Genomic DNA, 22,192 nt, shown 5'->3' on the forward strand with positions numbered 1-22,192 from the left:
TGAGAAATGTACTTGGGGTAGATTTGTTGTAATAATGAGGTAAATATTGTGTCAAGGGCTTGAGACCAGGAATCTTGCTCAAACTGAAGCAGATGAAAAGTGGTAAAAAGATTCCATAATTTATTAAATAGTTATGTTTGTAAAAATCAGCACTAGTTGAAGACAGAGAAATAATAGAAACTAGATGTTTGCACCTTGAAACTAATTACCATTCCCTTAGTTCAAAGTGATGTTTCAACTGTTTCAGCAACAGCCCAGTATGTTCAGATAAGACAAGGTGTCCAAAACTGACTAGACAGAAAGCAAATATTGATGATCCCATTTACAGGGTTGCCACCTCACATAAAAGCAATGTCCAAATGGAGCAAATGACAATTCATTTAGAAAAGAGTGCACGGCAACAAACTGACATCCCACCGAACATTAACCAGCACTACCATCATAGCTATCACTGCTACTACCACAAGATAAGTTCATGAGATTTACTATTATATTGTTTTCCTGATGTCAAAGTGTTCTGATCTGAACAGTTGATGTGATTAAACTACATCACCATCTTCATTAGATCAGTGGAATCCTAACACTTTGGCTCTGAAACCAAATTGCATGCCATAATTCCTTCCCTAGAAGTTTCATCCCTAATTTAAGCATGCTACCTCGGCATTTTATTTTAGTCTGCCAGGACAAACATACCCTTGCACCAGTTGCTGAGAGCAAAATGACAAGCTAAAACTATATGTTAGCAAGGTATTTTTCCTTTAAGTCTATGCAAATTAAGTGGGACAAAAAACAGCTGAAATTTAACTGAAGATTTACTTAATTGTTTGCCAAAGTTTAGAATTATAATATATGGATTGCTGTAATGAGAAACCAGTGTCACTAGAGACACTGAACCACAACTAACTGTTCAATGCTGTAACACGCCTGTTCTAGTACATTTCAGCACTTTTGATTCAGATACACCTTACCAGAACAGCAGGAAAGGAAGAAGACTCTTCCATTTAAAAGACAATAGAAGTATTGTTTAATAGAAGCACTTTGAAGTAGATGTTAGAAATAAAATTTAAAATGTGGAATTACGTACTCCATTAGTTTTTTTTGTGAACGAATACACACACACACGCACAAAGAGAAAAACAAATGGTTTCCAAAGTTTATTAAAAATCAAAGAATAGAAAACTTTACATAAAAATATGTCAATTTTAGCTTCCACATTGTTGTTCACACACACACAAAAAAAAATCTAAACATGATTTTTTTAAACCTGTAGCACATAACCACAGTGGTAGCCAGGCCAATTTATTTGGTTCACCATGACTGAAATGGAACATGATACCTGTTTCTTTTTAAATGAATTTTGCCTCTTCACTCAAGGAGATCTGTTTGCAGCTGGTAGATGTAACAACAATATGGGCTACTCGTACTTCAAAGGCATACTGCACTTTATAAAGCATCATGCTAGATGCCTAATTTTTATCTTACCATTTAGATATCTGTTTTAAAATATTCCACTTCTGTACATCTAGATGTCATGGTAATAGGATCTTTTAAACTTTTACCACTAGTGGACTTCAAATAACTAACCTGTAGTGTTCAGCAGGGTTAAGAACCCTCATTTAAAAATGGGAAGTCAGACAGCATGAGAGATGCAACCAACCCCCAGGACAACTGTGATGATCTAAAAACTCAGGGTCAGGCAGGATGTATATTTTCTTGTTCAAAAAAGTTAACGGAGAAGTGGTTGTCATGGCAATACACACTTGCATAGTATACCCGTATGCATCTGTAAATTAAGTGCCAGCCACAGACTGTGTCCAACACTGGGCTGTGCTCTCCTCCAATACATTAAAAGACGCTTCTTGTAATGCTTAGAGGAGCTGAAGTACTTTATATATTTGCTCTTAACAGAACTAATGCATACTGCTATACAGATTCCTTAATGGAATCAACATATTTCCTTTCTCCACATTCCTCAAGCTGGGTACCTTTTTTAATAATGATGTTCAGCCCCAACCATTAACAGGTTACCTTACAAAATCTGACGGAAGCATGTAGTTCACAATTCTTCAATTTCATGTCAGGACTTAACCCTTTTTCAACCTTAAGAAGTTATACTTCTGGCACTTTAAATGCTGGATTTGTTGTCTTTTACAAAGAATAAATTAAAACCCACTGGTCAGAGCAAGACAACTGACAGAGGCCAGACAATGAGCTAAAATGCAGGGTCAAAACACTTTGGAGCTTAATACCTTCTTAAAACCATATGCCAAATCAGCACTTTCATTGTGAATCAAGAAGCCTCAAATAGTACCAAAATGATGTGATGTTTGCAACACTGCTCAGACAACCTGCCAAAACTATGAACCCAACTTAGATAATACAACCTGGGAAAGGATCTGTAAATTAAAAAAAATACATCCCTCCTCGCTTTAGATATAACTTATGTGACAAAATGAAATTAAATTAAAAATTCCGAGTTATTGCACAAATTATACTTTTTCAATATTTACAGAGCAAAAAAGTTCTGAAATTTGAAATAAAAACAGGAGGGGCAGCAAAACGGTTTATCATGAACAAAAAGTAAATGACCAAAGTTCCTTTGTTATCAAACTAAAGAACAAAACAAAATCCCCACAGAGGAACAAATGTAGCTAAAGCAAAAACGCTATAGCATTTACCACGTCCTTGCAGTTCTAAGGCCAGAGCTGCTTCGGCACTGTATGAGTAATCATGGGAAGGCAAAAAAACCCAAAGTTCCACATTTAATAAGGCTTCACAAATAAGCACAACTACTTTAAGATGGACTTGACCACCACATGAAGAAACATGCAAAAAGTCAGCTGCAGATATTTGGCAACACCCACAAACTGATATGCTGAATGCTGGTCTCTGTTCCCCCGTCTAGTATCATTCAGTCAGCTTCAGTTTGTAGAACTGGGGAAGATTATCCTGGCATTAACCATTATCTACTGAGACTAATAGGCAAACTATCTCTGTGTTTTTTTCTTCGCCAGATGTTACGATTATATTGGTGGTGTCCTCTGTTGCCAACTGGCTGCCTCATGCCTCCACTGTTCACTGGACTGTAGCCATTGCCTTGGTTAGGATTATGAGCTCCTTTCATGGAGAACTTCATTCCACTGTGCTGCTAAAAATACAGAAGTGTTCAGTTTAGTAATACAGTCAGTTGAAACAGTGCATCAATTCTCTGACCAGCTGTACTTCCCCAATGTGTTACTCATTGTCAGAACATGTACTGAAGCAAGTAAATACTTTTCCACACTTGAGTAAAATGTACAAGAAACACCCCATTTGAGAAAGTAGCGTAAGTTAACTTGCACTGCCACCACCATGGAAGGGAGTGTTTTCTGAAGTATATTCCTCAAATATAAAGGTACTATGTCAAAGGCAATTCATATTTAGTTAATTTTTTATAGGGACTTAGTAGGAATACAAGCAAACGTTAAATATAGGATCAGTGATTGCTGGAGAAATGGTTACTTTTTATTGGCAGTTACCACACTGGTATCTGAGACTATGTCCTTGTGATTAGGATAGGTGTTAACCATGTTCTCAGATACCATAGCATCGTAACTGCTGGCAAAAGTTTTAATGGCAGCCATTGTAAATCTGATACTTCCTTGGGTGGCACTGATGTATTCTATTCACCTATAGTAAGTTGACAGTGAACAGATAACATGAACCTGCTAGGGAGGACAAGTGAGATACTACTTGAATAAGGAGCCCTGGAAACAAAAAACGTATTACTTTTGATAACTGGTAACTGCAGTTCAAGTCAGTTTATCACAAGTCCTTGGAAAAAAGTGTGCTATGAAGCATGAGCAGTAGTTCCTTTTAATGCAGACCAATGGTTTTATAGAAGTATTTAAATGTCTTCAAAAGGAGAACACTATCAATCTAAGTTTCCTTATCTTTTATCACCACCATTTTAGTTTAAGAAAAATCTATTTTAGGTCTTGATCTTCACAACAGGCTTTCATAATCACAGAGAATTTTATCCTGTCAGTTAATCACCTGCATACATTTCAGACACTGCTTGAAGAAATTCAGTGTGGGCACAATATTGCACAATATTGCATCTGTTTGAAAGCCAGCCTCTTAAGCTTTTGAAAGTACAGGATCAACAAGACTTTGTCCATTAATTTCTTAGAATGGATGAGAGGCTGACATGACTACATCAAGTAGAGAAAGATGAAAAAAATGAACTTGAAAACTTGAGGGAATTAACAAACTTTGGTTTAAAATGAGCTGCATGGTGGCAAGAAAGGAACTGTAGCAGGAAGTACAGAGCTCACTCCCATCTCCTGTTGAGATCAACAGGAGTCTTCCCATTTACTTCAATGAGTATGTGACAAGGCCCATACACAATGCAAACAGAAAATTGATTTTTACCTTATCTAAATTAACTCATTTGAAACCAGTTTAGGACTATGATGCAGCATGTATATTCCTACCTTTATCCAGAAGTAATAATTCAGACAACCTGCCTAGGTGCTATGGTAATACAAATAAATAAATGTGTGTCATGAAAATCCAGATTATTAAAAAAAGTTATTCAACCTAATCAGGCAGCTAGCAAGCTTTGTTCCTAGGGATTTGGACTTTGTGCTTGATATTACTATATTAGTCTCAGTCTAAGGAAGTCAAATAAAGCCTGAACTTGGTAATTCACCCATTATTATTTACACAAAACATCTGGCAATCCACACACTAGAAATGGTTATAAACACTTTTTTTAGAAATTCTGGAAAGATAGGGAGAAGAGGAGGAACACCTGAAGCACCCACTCTGGAGAAGCAGATAGGTGTATCCAAGTGCTTACCCACATATATTATCATGAAAAGAGAAAGTATTTGCCAGAAATGTTACTTCATGAATCTAAGGATTTTGGCTCAAACACTGAGCATTACCAACATACCATGTGGTTTTTTTTTTTTTTTTTTTTAAACCAGACAAAAATAACTTCTGGGATACTAAATTTCTGGTTGTTGGCTTTTGAGGCAAAAAAGTCATGCTGTTCCGTAGTGTTCCGATTAGCAGCAAACTCAAGGTACTGCTTATTAGGAATTAAGCCAAGGCTCTCAGCCCCTATATAGACACAAAGCAAACTTTCTATTCTACACAAGTTTGCAAATAAGTGAATCAGTTATCATCATGCAAATAATTTTACCTATGTACTAATAAAATTTAGTAAATATACTGAAAAATACAAAGAATTGTCCTTTAACATTCAAAATACCCTAATAAGACCAGTAAACAGACACATCAGCAAACAGATACACAAATTACTTTTGTTACTAAAGTTGTCCTCTATACAGGACTTCAAGTAGAGAACAGATGGTTGATATTGGCTCTATAGGGAATACTTCTGGTAATGAAGCACCAAGTCTTGAAGCTGAAGGAAAAAACCCAAGGAATATACCATAGATGTAGCAATTCTGTATTACCTGGAGAGCAGATCAGAAGAAAACTTATTGCTGCTCTTCTTGGCCTCAACCTGTACAAAGTTTACTGAATTTAAATAATGAGCTATAGATGCAAATAGATTCAAAATAGCAGTGTTTGAAGAGACCCAAGGTAGGTATAATTGTCCTTATCACAGCTTTAACACCCCTCTAGTAGGAAATAAAATGCTGATATCATTGCCAGATGAACCTTAGAGATAACTCTGAAATTCTTCAAGTTCAGCAGGTAATCCAAGATGGCTGAGTATGGAGATTGTTCAGGCACAAGGTGATGATGATGACACCAGCGGTTGAACTTTTCCATTTCTGAAGGAAAGCAACTAGAGTTAACTCCCTTTTACTGTTCAGTAATATCTGTTATACTCCTGTCAAGCAGGCAGAATCTAATCCTATGAACTATCTAGGAGCCACGCTTAGAGGAGGACCACCTCTAGGTTGGAGTGAAACACACAACCTGCATCCTGGGAGAGGAAATGAAGGATGGCCAGAAGCTTGAATACTGGTTGGACACACAGGTGAAACAAGTAAGGATACCAAGTTTGCCCCAGTCAGGTTGGTACAATAAGGATAACCTTGGCATTACTCTGATCTTGTTCATTACTCTTACAATTAGTGGTGTTGGAGGAAGGCCCTCTATCCAGAGAAAGAAAAAGACATCTCCCCAAGAATGGTGACATAGGTTTTCTGTTGAGCACAATAAGGGGCACTTTTTATTGCTGAATGTGGCGAGTAGGTCCACCTCTGGAAGTCCCCATCTTTGGAATATCCCATGAAGAATTTGAAAATCCAAATCCCATTTGTAGTCCTGGGAGAAGGACCTGCTGAGCGTATCAGTTGAGGCATTCTGGACTCCAGGAAGGTAAATGGTGGAGATCTGAATCTGACGGACTATACACCAGTTCCACAACTTCATAGCTTCAGCACACAGAAGGGGATCTTGCTTCTCCCTACCTGGTGACATAAAACATTCAAGCCACATAGCAAATCAATCAAGATCATGGTGGATAAAGATAGGAACTGAAGGCAGGTGTTTCTGAGTTCCAACAGATTGATATGGAAACAGGTTTCATGAGGTGACCATCTGTCATAAGTTGTGAATGTACTGAGGTATGTTCCCCACCCTATAGTGATCTGTCCATTGTTACAGCTATTTTTAGAGCTAAGAAAGGGACACCTGCAGATACAGTGTTGATCTATCCACCAGTCTAGGGAGGTCTTCATCTGAAAAGGAACTGTGACCTGTTTGTCCAAGCTGTCTTCTGGTTGAGAAATAGATCCTTCTGAAGCACTCCTGAAAGCAGTGGAGGGTGTAGTGTTGCATGCTTGGTCACAAACATGCAAGCTGCCATAAGGCCCACAAGCTGCAATCACTTCCAGTAGTACAGGGGCTCCCTTGAATTGTCCTGACCAGGTTCACCAAAGTTATTAATCTGTATGTGGGAAAGAATGCAGGCCCTGGGTGCCAATGAATCCAAATAGCTGCTATTAATTATATTCTCTGTGCAGGGGCTAACGTGAACTTTTTTTACGTTTAGCTAGAGATCCAATTCCTGGAAGAGAATGTGGTCTGGGTATAAGTCGGTAGGTAGTGCTTCATAAGATTGGCCCTTGAGATACAGGAAGAGTAAAATTGCTTCTCACAAAACATAAGCAGATAATACGGCTAGATCCTTTGAGAACATCCTTGAGGCCAAAGGGAAGCACTCCGTATGGAAAATGATCCTGGTCCATGGTGAAACAGAGGTATTTCCTCTGAGCAGGTTGTATTGCTACACGGAAATAGGTGTCCTGCAGGTCAAGGACAGAAAACCAATCTCCTACCTCTAGAGAGAGCATCATAGCTGTCAATCACCATCTTGAGCTTTTGAGACTTTATACATTTGTTTAGTTGCCTTAGATCTGTCTCCACCCTCCGTCCTTCTTTAGCATGAAAAAATCTCTTTTGATCCTTATCATAAGGATATAGATCTGGAACAATGATGTTTAACCCACTTGTTTACAACATCCACCAACAGGGAATTACGCTTGGGATACAAAAACAAAAACCGAGTCCCAGGGATGAACATAATATTTCTTATCCACTCATTTGAAAGTTGGTAGGATGGTGACAGGAGTTTGCCACAGTCTTTGGTGGATCCAGGAGTACTTCATTAATGGGTAATGCAACTGTGTGAGTGTTGTCAATTGCAGAATGTCCAGGAGCTCGTGTTGTGAGTCTAACCTCCTCAAGAGGTATTTGGAAGGTCAGCTGCCCTCTTTTGCAAGATCCTGGAATTAGCAAAAATTGTTGGTCATTGATTATGGTGGAAGCATGACTGTCTAGTCCAGAGACAAAGACAAAATAGGAGTTGAGGGGTAGCCTCTTTCTGTGCCATAGCCTCCTATTCTTCAGAGGTCCCATGTTGGGGGGAGAAAAGAGGTCTGGTGGGGGAGATAGTGAAACCCTAATCTCCTAGTGCAATAGAGCCAGAGGTCTGGCAAATTGCTGACATCACCCAGGGATCCAGTGTGGCCATCGGGAGAGAGGGGGCGGAGAGGGGGGAGAGACAACATACAGGGGAGAGGTGATTCCCAAAACGGTTTCTATCATCCCTGTTGTGGATAAAGATCCTTGGATAAAGAGTATGCGTTCCTGATGTGGGGGGAACCCTCTGATAAGGATACAACTGATTGGAGGACACTAAGGAGGATGAAGGAGATATTCAATGGGGAAAGAGAAAAGGGCAGAGAAACCTGCGGTATAGGCAATGGTAATCTGGAGACAACACCAAGAATCATTAAATACTCATAAGCCGTGGGAACTCTGGCTCACCTAACACTGAAAAGTCTCTGGATTAGCAGAATTACTGCGGTACTGAGCCGGTGGGTACCAACACAACAGTTGAAGTGGATGGTACCATTGATCTGGAGCGGGTAAGTACCAGGTATGAAGATACCGGGCACTTCAGTTTTGCTTGTACTGATGCAGAAAAGTGCAAAGGCACTGTTAAGTCTCATGTAGACAGTGTCATTCTAGAGGAGTGTATATGTGCTAGGTTTCCCAGTCCTTCACAGTCTGCTGAAGCTGTGCTTCTCTGAAATGGTCTGGGATCTCAGCTGGTACTGGAGGAAGAGTCCTTCACCACCAAGTTGCCAGATTGAGACCTCCAACACTGTAGACTTGGCAGATCAGGATCTTTTGGGAGCTGGCTCTTTGTGGTAGGAGACTGAGTTCCTCTTCTTTGGAGCTTTCTCTGAGCCCTCAGAAGTCTTCCCCCTCTTAGGGGAGACTTTTGCTGATGTTGAAAGGGCACTGGATGTGCCAGGAAACAGAAGTACTGGAGGAGTCTCCTAACCTGACTCGGAAGCTAGTCAAAGTGAGCACTCCCCAACATCAAAAGGATTGAATTTGATCTCCCGATTCTTCCATACCCTAGATTTGAGAGTCAGGCAAAAGAAATTACACTTTTGGGAGATATGGGACATTCCCAAACAACAGCGCAAGGCAGACATGCTAAAGCTTCATCTCAGGCCAAGGTGGTAGAGAAGAAAGAGTGGTTTGCCCACGTTGCCCTCTATATGCTGTGTGTGGCACAAGCTTGTATAGAGCATATGCATTGGCTGAACGGACAGTGCTAATGGAAAGTCTCTGATCAAGGGCTTGAAAGGTGCACGAGCACCTTAAGCGGAGGATCTACAAGGACCCCACTTGAGGAATGTGAACAAATTACTGCTATGCGAGACCAAAAAGCCAAGGTCATTTTATTGAGAATGCCTTGATTCCAGGATGCCCAGGAGTCAAAATCTAGAGACTGCTAGTGGAATCTTTCAAGAAACAGACAAAAACAGGCTCAAGATAAGATACTGGTTTGAATGACTGCCAGATTGGAATGTATTTGAAAGAAACTGGATCACTACATGTCCTTTGAGAAATACGTGCAACCACGCACAGCTCTGACATTTGAGCTATGAGAGGCATTGGTCAATTTTACAGAGATATCTAAAGTTGTCTCATCTAAAGAGTACTTCCTACAAACATCAATACCAAGCCGGTGTACTCATTAGGTCACCCACCATTTGAAGGTAATGGTTTCAGTGAGATTACTGCAGACTCGTTATGCTCCAAATTTCCAAGCTACTGCAGTGATGTCAGTCTTGTTGCCATGTCATGGCCACTGAAGGGCCATAAATACCACAGCTGTGGCATAACTGGATGCAAAAGTAGACTTGAAAACCTAATGCATAGGCCATCTTCCAACACAAAAGATACATTACACACTTGGGCCATGAAATACAAACCTGAACTGTCATGGTGAACCCAATTAATGTCCTCAACCCTGATCAAGTTATCCTCAGACTATAACTCCCCCCTCCCCCACAGCAGCTCATCCGTGCTAGAGTCAAGAAACACTTTCGTGTAGCCTTGTAACTGGGACCAGAATGCAGAGTCTAACAAGAACCAAGGTAAAAGTGCACAAACATGCTTCTTTCTTGAAAAGGTGTAAACACAGCCAAATATACTATCTGCAGTTCACCACTTTGCAACAGTTTCAGCTTCCTCTCAACCACTCTACCAGCTTTCAACACAACCCATAAGTGTAAAACGTCAAACAGCCTATAACTGCAAGCATTAGAAGGGCAGTATTCATTTCATCTTCTTACCAGCACCTACTCCTTTCTGGATGGCACTGGTTTGTAGGGGAGATGGTATGTTTTCACGTATTGTGATTGTCTTCCTGTGACCTAGAACATTTTTGGCAGGAATTTAGTATACACAGGAAACAGATAAGGGTTCGACTCAGATTGTGTTTTACAAATAATCCCCTGAAGGAAGAACAATGAAGAAGCACACCACTTTGTAATCATCTTTCAAAACTTAGTACAGAAAACATGAGGTTTAGATAAGACTTGTAGTGATTCAAAAGTCTCAAGAACACAAGATAAATCCTATACAGAACAAGCCTCCAAGTCCCATAGTTCTTAAGCTAAACCAAATACTAGTTTACAAAGGTGGTACGGAGGAAGAATTGCAATTTTTAAAACAGGAAGTTAATAAGCCTTGAAAATCTGTAGACCCCACAGGTAATCCCAGATCTTGCAGAAAGCAATAAAAGGTTTGACATTTTCCATTTTAGTCTTATTCTTATAAGAGTCAAAGCACATGTTGTAAGATGGGCCACATATACTGGGATGCATCTTAAAAGATTAATTTCTTTTCATTTTGCTGTTAGAAATGCACTTTTTTGTTAACAGCTCCAGCAAGCCCAAAGAGTCTTTTTATTAAATGCTCCTATAGTGTTCAGACTAGTACAGCACAGTGCAAATGGCCTATACTTCTGGGTTGAATACTACCTCATTAAAAAAGTTACTCCAATTAGTTGGCTCATACCTGATTACTGGCGGCCATTATCAAGGTTCTCGTAGGTGCAGATTGAGGTTTACCACTTGGCATAGGCAATGCTGGTGGTAAACTGGCCATAAGCTGAGTCGGTGCTTGCAGACTGAACTGGTAAACATTAGGAGTTGTGCAAGGTGGCGTATCAGAATCCTTTTGGCAAAGAAAAAGGGGAAAAGAAAACAATCTTTACAGAAAGTACAGTATACACAGACTATGCATCTGTAAATGCAATGATTCAGTAACTGGTAGTGTAAATACTGTAAGATCTGGGTTAAAATCCATTTCAGTGTGAAATCAAATACATGCTGGCACTATATTTACTTTACGTAGAAGCTTTAAGAGTTAAGCTCTTTTTTGATTGCAGGTTTTTAGAGTTAATATCTATGGCAGTCACAGATCAATTTCCAGTCATCTCAGACTAAAGCCATATGTGAAATTAAATTCTCCACTCTACAAAGTTATATGCAGTGGGGACAAATGTAGGGAAGAAGAAAACAAGGAGTAGCACTAGTGGATACACAGGGACTGGAATTTAAAATTGTTGGTGCAGGATCAGAACTTTGAACAGATTGCTGGGAATTCAAATTATTTGTACTTATCTGTACGGAGAAGTTACTCCCTGGCAATTGTTATAGTCTTCTCCCATCCTACCCAGTAACAGCAAAATTAGGGCTCCACCTACCAAGAAACAAGGAGACAGACGATCTGCCAGTCATGACTAATATACAAGCATCAATCACCCACCTCCTTTCTGGTTATTCTCTGATATTATCCACTACTTTTCTTTGGAAGACAATGCCATTCCACCAGGGGAAGAGAAGGATTTAGGATGATAGAAAGGAATATTATGGCAATTACCTGTCAGTAATTTGCTTTCCATATGCCCTCTTCTCCCATCCTGACTAACATCAGTTATAGACAAGCAGTGAACCAGAGATGGGGGTCTTATTACTGTGGTGCTTGGAGCACTTAACTGTCAACAAAATAAGCTGACAATGACAATTCCAGCTATTAATATTAGATGAAGATGTGGGGAGATAGCCAGGTGGCTGCCTCAAATATTAGTGATTGATTCTTCTATTTTGAGTCCAAGAAATTGTCATGCATCTTACAGAAGATTTTAATAATTTGGACATAAATCCATCGATGTCTTCACAAATGCCAAAAAACGGAACAGGTAGCTTTTCTAAAATTGTTAATGCAAGACGGTTTAATTCAGGACTTACTTGACATCCAAGAAAAGAAAGACGTCCTCCACTTCAAAAGAGAAACAAATATAGATGTAACATTCATTGATGTGATATTTATCACCAGAGTAAGTGAAGAGGGCAATTGATTCCCCCTTAACATGGCCATTATCCAGCTTTAACCTCACATGCACACTGTAAGAACTGAAAGGTTCCAAGTACTGAAGAGCCAGTCTTATAACCAGATGCTCCAGGAGTATAATGCTAACACATTTTTCTTGGAGTGAAGAGGGATCAGTCAGAGACTCTTGGTTGACAGATATGTTTGCTAAAGGGAAGACTGGTGTGCGATGATTTGCCAATAGGTAAAAATTCCTCAATAGTCTGTTTAAAAAGAATGCCAAACTAGGAAGGTACACAATAGGGTGAGAGATAGGTCTTCTCCCAGTGATGAGAATTCCATGGTCCACATAGTGAAGAATCCTCTCCTTGGACCTGTGCAGTTGAGATTCCTGAATGACAGTGCTGTCTAGATAAGAATTAAGCAGTACGTTCATCTCCTTCTGACAAATAATGGGACAAAGTTTACAGAACTGAGTAAAGTGTATCCCAGGGCAATACAAGGTAGTGCCAATGAGCTAGGTGGACTGGGATATAAAAATAGGCTTTAAAAACCCAATGTTAGTTGGTGTGGAAATAAAGATGAGAAGACTATCAACATCCAGAACAAGAGTACAATAATCTCTTTATGGGAACATATTAAACAAAGCACTTATCTAGAAGAATGGGCTGCCAGAGAAAGGAGAGGGAAAGGGAGAAACTCCCCAAGTATCTTTGAGTAGTGAGAAGAAGTTATTGTTGCAGACTTCTGAAGACACAGCAAATAGCTATATCTTCTGGTCTGTTTGTCTGCATCTTGAGGTAAAGTGGCAGAACGAATTCACTCACTGAAGAAAGATCTTTTGCAGTCCACAGAGTGACAGCCACCTGTGCACTGACTTACCACTAAACTATCTGCCAGATCAGACATGTTAATGAAGGATATCTGCCATGCAGTGAATACTTAGTCTGAAATTCCCAAGCAGTTTTGAATAGGCAAACTATGTGCTGTAGCATTACCCCCCTAGCAAATGGGCTCAACAACAGGTAAGGTAATTAGACTATATGGATGGGTAGGTGAAATTTCACCCCCCCCAAAAAAAAAAAAAAAAAAAAAAAAAGAAAAGGCTTAGCTCTGGTGGTGGGATAGAGGCTGTGTGTGTTGGGAGGAAAGGGGATGTCTCCCAGACAATAAGTCCAAGCAAAGACCAGAAGCTACCATAAATCACATTAATATAGGTAGGAAGGCAGAAGCAGCAGGTGGGAAAATGGATACTGTTGGACCTGCTGCCCTCATGCAGTTTGAACTCTGCTGTTGCAGTTCTAGCTGCGGTCACAGTGCCAGACCATCCCAAAGGGAGGACCGGAAACAACTCCAGAACAGCCATCCCACCAACGTGATTGACAGGAGGTAACAGCCTGTCCCAGGACTAGAACACTGCATTGAAATCCTTTTGAAGTCAGACAGCCTCTGAGAGACAGGAAACCAGGGAGAATGAGAGAGGAGAGCCAATAGCAATGAGGGAATGGCTACTACTAACAGGATATGTAGTTCCATGGCTAAAAGGGGAGTTTCCCAAACTTTGGCAGCTGCTTCAGGAGTCCAAAAAGATTCTGCCCCACTCTCCTGGGAAAGGAAAAAAACTGCAGACAACATATAGAAGAGAGGGAATATATGAAAACCACAAAGCTTTCAAAAACAGAGCCAGCACAGTGAAACTTACTGATGGTTAATGGTGGCCAATACTCAAACCAATAGGGTCCAGAGGGGTCTAGCCAGATGAAGAGCTCTCAGGCTATAATGGCACATGTTATATAGAGAAACCAGACAAAGAAGAAAGACGGGGCCAAGACTCCGCAACAGTACTTCATGAATAAGGACTGATTCTGAGCAATCAGTTTACGGCCCTTGAGGGGGGAAAATACATAACCTCATCATTTCCCCCTTTGGTAATTGCAGGAAGAAAGTCACAGCCCAAGTGTTTCAAACTGGAGGAGAGATCAGTTCAGAAGTCATTCAGAATTGTACATGGGATTCTAGAGCTTGCTCACACCACTTTCAGCCTCTGTGTTGAAGAGAGTTAATCGAAAGCTGTATTGAACTTGTTTTAAAAGACATTGACAACTTAACTAGATTCATGAGCTAAGACGTAAAAGTTTCCTGAAGCACTTAATTTGGGTGAAGCAGACAGAGAGATTGGTCCCAGGAATGAAAATTTCTCACCTTTTTTTCTTTGATCCTGACCCCTCTCCTACTCCAATGTATTTGGGATGTAATAAAGAAAGATTAGATGGCAAAGAGAGGCCCAGAGGAGGAAAAAAGGACCCAACCAACAAATTAGCAGGTTTTAATCATGACCACTGGTTAAAGCACCTTCCCGTTTCTGCAAAGGAATTAAAGTAAAGCCTGTAGTGCTTAAAAAGGAGTTAATAGATGACCTTATGGAAGTTGAACAGATTTCCTCTATGGTATCCGAGGACCTTTCTGCTCAAGAGGCTACAGTTAGGTTTGTTGAATGCAGTCTTACGCTATTTGGAATCAGTGTATCTACAGCTGAAAAGACTTGTGACATAGCACTTGATTCAGCAAGCTATGGAAGACTGGATCTTTTCAAGACCAGTTATATTGAAAGGTAATAAAGATGTTTTAATGAAAGTATATTTTTACTGCTTCTCATATCTAGCCAAGTACCACGCTTTAAAAAAAACCCCACACCACCACACACACTGACTGTTATTTTGAACAAAAACAAACATATGTCACATTACGTATAGACGGAAGAGAATCTACCTTTAACAAAAGGACTCTGAAGTAGGAAGAACCCTGTGCTCATGAAAGATGCAGGAAGGCTCAGGTCTTCTATATCTAAAAAGACGGTCTTCTATTTAAGATGTTAGAGGTACACCTGAGATTTCTTTCTGGCCTTAGTCAGAGATCTGGGTTCAATTCCCAGCTTTGTCAAACTCCCTTTGTGACCGTGGGCAAGTCACTTTGCCTCAGTTCCTCAACTGTAAAATGGGAATATACTGAAGCTGAGAGTTGTGCAAATAAATCCATTAGTGTCAGAAGCACTCAGATATTAGGGTGAGGGGTAAAAACCTAGACTCTAAGCAGACATTTTGGGAATTCTTGCTGAGTCAACTGTGACCAAGTACCAAATGCTTATGGAAAGGAAGTATAGTGAGTTAGCTCACAAATTTGAAGGGATAGGTTCTCAAACTTGTAGCAACATAGGCAGATCCAAAACCAACACACCACCCTACCAGAGGCTACCATCATGTGACCTACAAGACACCTAAGCACGCCTGCACTTTTGATTCTATTTAACAGAGGGACATAAAAAGCAGTTGAGAGATGCTGCAATCCCAAATTGAAGTGATTCATTAAGAAATCTAGAAGAGCCGGAACATCTGGCTTCTGGTGGATGAGCTTCCTATCTTTGAGCAGAAGAGGAAGTTACTCACCTTGTGAAGTAACAATGGTTCTTTGATGTGTCCCTCATGGGTGCTCTACTGTAGGTGTGTCTGCGTTCCTATGCTGCTGATCAGAGAATTTTGGTAACAGTGTCCATTCAGCCCATGCATGCGTTGCCCCCCCCCCACCTGCTGTGCTTTGCCACCAGGCTAACCAACACTGTATGGGTGAACCCTTCTCAGTTCCTTCTCTAGTGAAGAGTTTATGAGACCTCAGAAGTAGAGTTGGGTCGTGGAGCACTGATAGGGACACACACTGTGAAGAACCACCGTTACTTGTGGTGAGTAACTTCCTCTTTGAGTCATGTCCCTATGGGTGCTCCACTGTAAGTGACTGCCAAGCAGTAACCCCTACTGGAGGCTAGGGCTTTGGAGTAGAGTCTGTTATAGATGATAGTATCATGGTGCCAAATCTGGCATCGGCAGCAGAGTCTCCCAGGATGGCAGAGTGTTCTGCAAAGGTAGGCGTAGATCCCCAGATAGCTGCTCTTCAGATATCAGATGCAGAGATACCCTTGGAGAAAGAATGGATGAGGAAACCGATCTCAGAGTGTGTGCAGATTGTGGATGGAAATGCCAAACTGCAAATCTGATAGCGTTTAATACAGTTTGAGACCCATTTAGAGAGTCTGAGCTGAAATCACTGTTGCTTTAGACCTGTCTGTGATGGGGAGGTGGTGTCTTAGAACTTTTCTGAAAACTTGTCCTGTCCAAATAAACGGTTCAAGGCTCTCTTTACATCAAGCATATGGAGGATGACTTCCCTATTTATCCTGGTGAGGTGTGGGATAAAAGGTTGGAAGGTAAATGAGTTGGTTCACGTGAAATGCAGAAGTCGCTTTGGGGGATGAACTTCAGATGTGGTCTATGTGTGCTTTTATCAGGGAAGAACACTGCAAAGCAGTGGGATGTGCCAGAGCCGCTATCTTCCCAATTTTCTTGTTGAGGTAATGGCAATCAGGAGTGCCAACTTCATGGAAAGGGGAGTTAAAGAACAAGTGACCATGGGTTCAAAGGGTGGCGTAGTCAGTCCTTTTAATACTAGATTGAGATCCCATTGTGGGGTAGGAAGTCTAGGTTCGGGAAAGGGGTTCACCATGCCTTTGAGAAACCTCTTCATAGTCAGGTGGGAAAAAATTGAGTACCCTTCTATCTGCTGGTGGAAGGTTGCTATGGCTGCTAAGCATACCTTTAGTGAGCAAATGGACAGTCCCGATTTCTTAAAGTTCAGCAAAGAGTTTAGGACTATAGATAGAGAGGCCACCCTGCGGTGACACTTTTGGACTGGCAGGAGGCAGGCTTTGAGCCACTGTATCTGCAGGTTGGGATGGACAGTGTCTCCCGCGTTCTGCAATTGGCTGGAAAAATATCATCATTGGACAGTACCACTTAAGGTTACCATATCTGGGAACAAACAGTATGATCGTTCTCTTTTTATTTTCAACAGGACTATCAGCAATAGAGGGAATGAGGGAAAGGCATAAAGAAGATTCTTGTCCCATGAGAAGAGAAGAGTGTCCCCCATAGAGTTCTGGCCAATGCCCACTCTTGAGCAGTACTGTGAACATTTTTTGTTTCGGTAAGTAGCGAACTAGTCTATTATTGGTGCCCCCATTGTCAGAATGTGTTATGGAGTACCACTGAATCTAACTCCCATTTGTGATTGTAAGGGAATATACAGCTGAGACTGTTAACTCTAGTGTTGTGCACTACTGGTAGGTAAGCCGATATTGTAACTGTGAGAAATGCACCAGTTCCATAGATTTAGTGCTTCCATACACAGGGAGGCTGATCTGGCACCTACTTTATGGTTTATGTAATACATACATGCTATATTGTCTATCATGACCTTTGTTTGCGTGCCTCTAATCAGCAGAAGGAAGTAAGCACACATGTTCTTGACTGCTCTGAGGTTGAGTAAGTTGATATGAAGGCACATCTTGATTGTAGACCATTTGCCCTGTACTGTGAGATCATTGAGATGTGTTCCCCATCCTAGAAGGGATCCATCAGTTGTGAGGAGTAGTGATGGGGGATTCCCCTGCAGGCATTTGGCTGGGCCTTTCCAACAGTTCAAAGATTGTTTGATCTTGGTGAGCATTGATAGCAGTGTGTCTAGACCATTGATTCTCAACCTGGGGTATGCATACCACTGGGGGTCCACAGAGGTCTTCCAGAGAGTAAGACAACTCATCTACATATTTGCCTAGTTTTACAAGTTACATAAAAAGCACTAGCAAAATCAGCACAAACTAAAATTTCATATAGACGATAACTTGTTTACACTGCTCTATACACTGAAATAACTACAATATTTATATTCCAATTGATTTATCTTATTATATGGTAAAAATAAGAAAGTAAGCAATTTTTCAGTAATAGTGAGCTATGACACTTGTATTTTTAGGTCTGATTTTGTAAGCAAGTAGTTTGTAAGTGAGGTGAAACTTGGGTATGCAAGATAAAAAAGACCAAAAAAAACCGGACTGCTGAAAGGGGTACAGTAGTCTGGAAAGATTAAGAACCACTGATCAAGGTTGTCTTTTTTTGGTCTGTAAAACAAAATGAACCATGATTGGAGGCATCTCATGCAAAGTCTGGCATGAACTATCACCAATGTGCCCACAGCCATGTGCCCCAAGAAGCTAAAGGTCGTGTCTGGCCAATATTTAAGAACCAGATTGCACTGTCTCTGTAAGTATGGAGAGAATGAGGAATCTGTGTTGGGGGAGGAATGCTCTTGCTCAGATGGAGTTGAGGTCACCTCCTATGAATTCTAGTCTCTGTATGGTATTAATGTAAATTTTTGTGCATTGATTTGCAAGCCCAGATTCCGGAATAAATCCAGAGTGGTATGGGTAACTCGCTGCGCTTCAACAAAGGAATATGTCCTGGAGAGACAATAGTCCATGTAAGGATAGATCATAATACCCTGGGAGCGTAGGTGAATTGTCACTATAGAGAGGACCTTGGAGAGGCCAAAAGGCTCTACTCTGTACTGTAATGGTCTTAACCTAGTGTGAATCTGAGGTAGATGTGACACGGTATGATTGAAATGTGGAAGCAGGCATAGAATCATAGAATATTAGAGTTGGAAGGGACCTCAGGAGGTCATATAGTCCAACCCCCCGCTCAAAGCAGGACTAACCTCAGCTATATCATCCCAGCCAGGGCTTTGTCAAGCCTCAGCTTAAAAACCTCTAAAGATGGAGATTCCACCACCTCCCTAGGTAACCCATTCCAGTGCTTCACCACCCTCCTAGTAAAAAACTTTTTCCTAATGTCCAACCTAGACCTCCCCCACTGCAACTTGAGACCATTGCTCCTTGTTCTGCCATCTGCCACTACTGAGAACAGCCTAGCTCCATCCTCCCTGGAACCCCCTTTCAGGTAGTTAAAGGCCGCTATCAAATCCCCCCTCATTCTTCTCTTTTGCAGACTAAACAAGCCCAGTTCCCTCAGCCTCTCCTCTTAAGTCCTGTGCTCCAGCCCCCTAATCATTTTTGTTCCCCTCCGCTGTACTCTCTCCAACTTGTCTACATCCTTTTTGTAGTGGGGGGCCCAAAACTGGACACAATACTTTAAATGAGGCCTCACCAGTGCCAAATAGAGGGGAATAACCACTTCCCGGGACCTGCTGGCAATGCTCCTCCTAATGCAGCCCAATATGCTATTAGCCTTCTTGACAACCAGGGCACACTGCTGACTCATATTCAGCTTTTTATCCACTGTTACCCCCAGGTCCTTTTCTGCAGAACTGCTGCCTAGCTCGTCGGTCCCCAGTCTATAGCTGTGCATGGGATTCTTCCTTCCTAAGTGGAGGACTCTGCACTTTTCTTTGTTGAACCTCATCAGATTTCTTTTGGCCCAATCCTCCAGTTTGTTTAGATCCTTCTATATCCTATTCCTACCTCCCAGGGTATCTACCACTCCCCCCAGTTTAGTGTCATCCGCAAACTTGCTGAGGGTGCAATCTACCCCATCCTCCAGATCATTAATGAAGATGTTGAACAAAACCAGCCCCAGGACCGACCTGGTCAAAGGCTAAGAGCTAGTCACTCTTTTCTAACACTGTAATAATCATCGCCAAAGTGGCCATCTTGAACTTCTAAGCCTTCACAAATTTGTTGAGCACTCTGAGGTCTAGTATAGGTCTCCAAGCACCCTCTTCCTTGGCTATCTAGATGTAGCAAGAGTAAAAAAGTATTTGCCTCTTACATGTAGGAGCTATAGAACCAGTGCCCTACGTTGAGGAGATAGTCTATCTCCTGTCATAGCAGGATCTTGTGAGAACAGTCCCTGAAGAGGGACATGGTAAGAGGTGAAATGGATGGAGTACCTATCTAGTGTAATCTCCAGTACCCATTTGTTGAAGGTTATTTGTTCCCAGGTGCTGCGGACCAGGGCGAGACTGCATCCATAGGGATGAGAGGTTTTCCGGAGTTGGATGGTATGGAAGAGAGTGGTCTGACGGTACCTTGATCGACCCATCAAAACTGTTTTGAAAGGGATGGCTGTGAAGAAATAAGTTGAGGGCCTGACAGTTTCCGTAGAGAGAACCTGGACTTTTCTTTGGGGTTCATACGAGTGTTGGGATAAATATTGTGATGAGCGGGGACGGAATGAAGACTGAGGAATGTACTTTCTCTTCTGCCTAGGTGTATCGATTCCAAGTGATCGCAGAATAGCCCTGGATTTTTTTGAAGTGTGGAGGGAAGTGTCCATCATTCCCGCAATTTTGTGCCTTCAAAAGGAAGGTCTTCCATAGTTGTGTGCACCTTTTTGGGGAATCTGGATAAATGAAGCCAAGAGGCTTGTCTTAGTATGATGGCAGTGGAGATGGAACATGCTTCCACACTGGCTGCATTGAGTGCAGACTGGAGAAATGTCTTTGCCACTAGCTGGCCTTCATTAATGATGGCTTTGACTTGGTCCTTGTGAGACTCTGGGAGCTGTTCAATAAAGGAATTTAATTTTGAGCAGTTGACGTAGTCATATTTTGCCATTAAGGCTCGATAGTTTGAGATGTGCAACTGTAGAGTGTCTGCTGAGTATATTTTTCTCCCAAAAAGATTGAGGAAATTCCAGTCCCGGTGATAGGGGCTGTGATGCTGACAGTCTCTTGAGTTCACGTCATCCACAATGATTGAATTAGAGGGTAGGTGGGACAAGCAAAATTCCGTGTCTTTCGCTGGCATGTAATTTTTTTTTTTTTTATCATCGTCCCCGCTTGCATGCTGGTGGGACTGATGCAGACGTCGGCCATACGAGTTTGGCAGAGTCCAAAAGAGCCTCATTCACAGGTAGGACTACTCTGGACGAGGCAGTGGAATGTAGAATGTCCAATAGCTTATGGTGTGATTTGGTCACCTCTTACAGTGGTAGTTGTAATGCATCTGCCACCTGCTGAGCAAGCTCCTGGATAGGTTTGAAGTCATCTGCCATCAATGGTGGAGGGGGCATCACGATCTCGTATGGTGATGAAGATAAGGAGGATAGCTTCCTCCTTGACTTCAGTCTGTTGTTTCTCTGAGCTGTTCAGAGGACAGGGACGTCCTCGATTTGGTGGCTGAAAGAGGGTGTCTCTCAAGCTCTTGATAAACCAAGCTAGAGCCACAGGAGGCACATTTTCTGCATGCCTGCCAAGGATCCCAATACGGCCACAGAGGGTGGGAAGGATCCCAGAGATTGCTACCATGGCTGTCCATATCAGAGAGGCTGGGGGTGAGAGGGGCAGTATGGTTGAGGTCCATACTGGAAATGGGTATTGTAGGATGGATAAGAGGAGTGATGGGAGACTACATCCTCTTGCTCACTTTCTGACTCAGCACTCAAAAATAAAGGTGCTTGGCATGATGTCACTGGTAAGTATGGAGTTCTAGGAAGACTCAGTACCGGGGTCCTGGTACCAAGTAGAGGTGAGTCCAGTGTGTCAAACACTAAAATCGTCTGTCGCATAACAGATTTCCAGCGGTGTTGAAGGCATCAGTACCACTAGTGGCTGACAGAGCGGAGATGTCTTCACATGCAGTCCTGATCAAATGGTCCACTGGTGTCTGGCGTGCCAAAGACAGTACCAACGTCAATGTCTGCACCCTTCCCAGGGCAGATTCTCTAGTTCTCACACCCAGTCGGTAGAGATGTCTCCTCAGCTGTGCCCATAGGGTTCTTAGGCAGCCCAACATGCTCTGTCAGGGCAGTATTGTGAGAGCTCTGGGTACTGGATTTAGAAATCTTGGGTGCCATTAGTATCGATGATATCGAATGAGTGAGAAAGTTTTCGGCTCAGTCGGGGCTCGCTGTGGGGAATCAAGACCCTTTTCTAATAAGCCTTGTATTAGCGCTGCATGGCTGTTTTCTTAGGCTCACCTCCTTTAGATGTATAGGGATTCAGTGAGGATTCCTGCCATTCAGTCTTAGCATGGCTCTGAGGATGGTTGGAGTGCCACTTCTATTACAAGAAGCTTAACTCTAACCTTTCTGGATCTGAGTTTCAACTGCAAGCATAAGCCACATTTCTGGGGGATGTGGTTCTCTCTCAGACAGTGGACACAGAGTATGTCCATCAA

The 22,192-nt window shown here is 41.8% G+C and overlaps 1 protein-coding gene across 5 annotated transcripts in view; it reads right to left on the bottom strand.

Annotated features, from left to right (window-relative positions):
* Positions 1-1,141: 1,141 nt before the first annotated feature.
* Positions 1,142-22,192, bottom strand: part of TENT4A (terminal nucleotidyltransferase 4A) — a 103,266-nt gene continuing 82,215 nt past the window's right edge. Inside the window, exons 11-12 of one of the 5 annotated variants that reach the window (XM_067529575.1) lie at positions 10,855-11,013; positions 1,142-3,145 (exon numbers count right to left, since the gene is read on the bottom strand). In XM_067529575.1, coding sequence (XP_067385676.1) covers positions 2,963-3,145; positions 10,855-11,013 — 342 coding nt within the window. In that variant the 3' untranslated portion in view covers positions 1,142-2,962. Of the gene's footprint in view, positions 3,149-10,854; positions 11,014-11,048; positions 11,542-22,192 lie in introns of those variants that run through there. The other 4 variants (XM_067529567.1, XM_067529593.1, XM_067529584.1 and 1 more) reach the window with 4 other exon arrangements.

This window comes from Emydura macquarii, unplaced genomic scaffold (assembly GCF_026122565.2).
Source record: "Emydura macquarii macquarii isolate MOO-44397 ecotype Brisbane River unplaced genomic scaffold, CSIRO-AGI_Emac_v2 contig_320, whole genome shotgun sequence".
In the NCBI taxonomy this organism is placed as follows: Eukaryota; Metazoa; Chordata; order Testudines; family Chelidae; genus Emydura; species Emydura macquarii.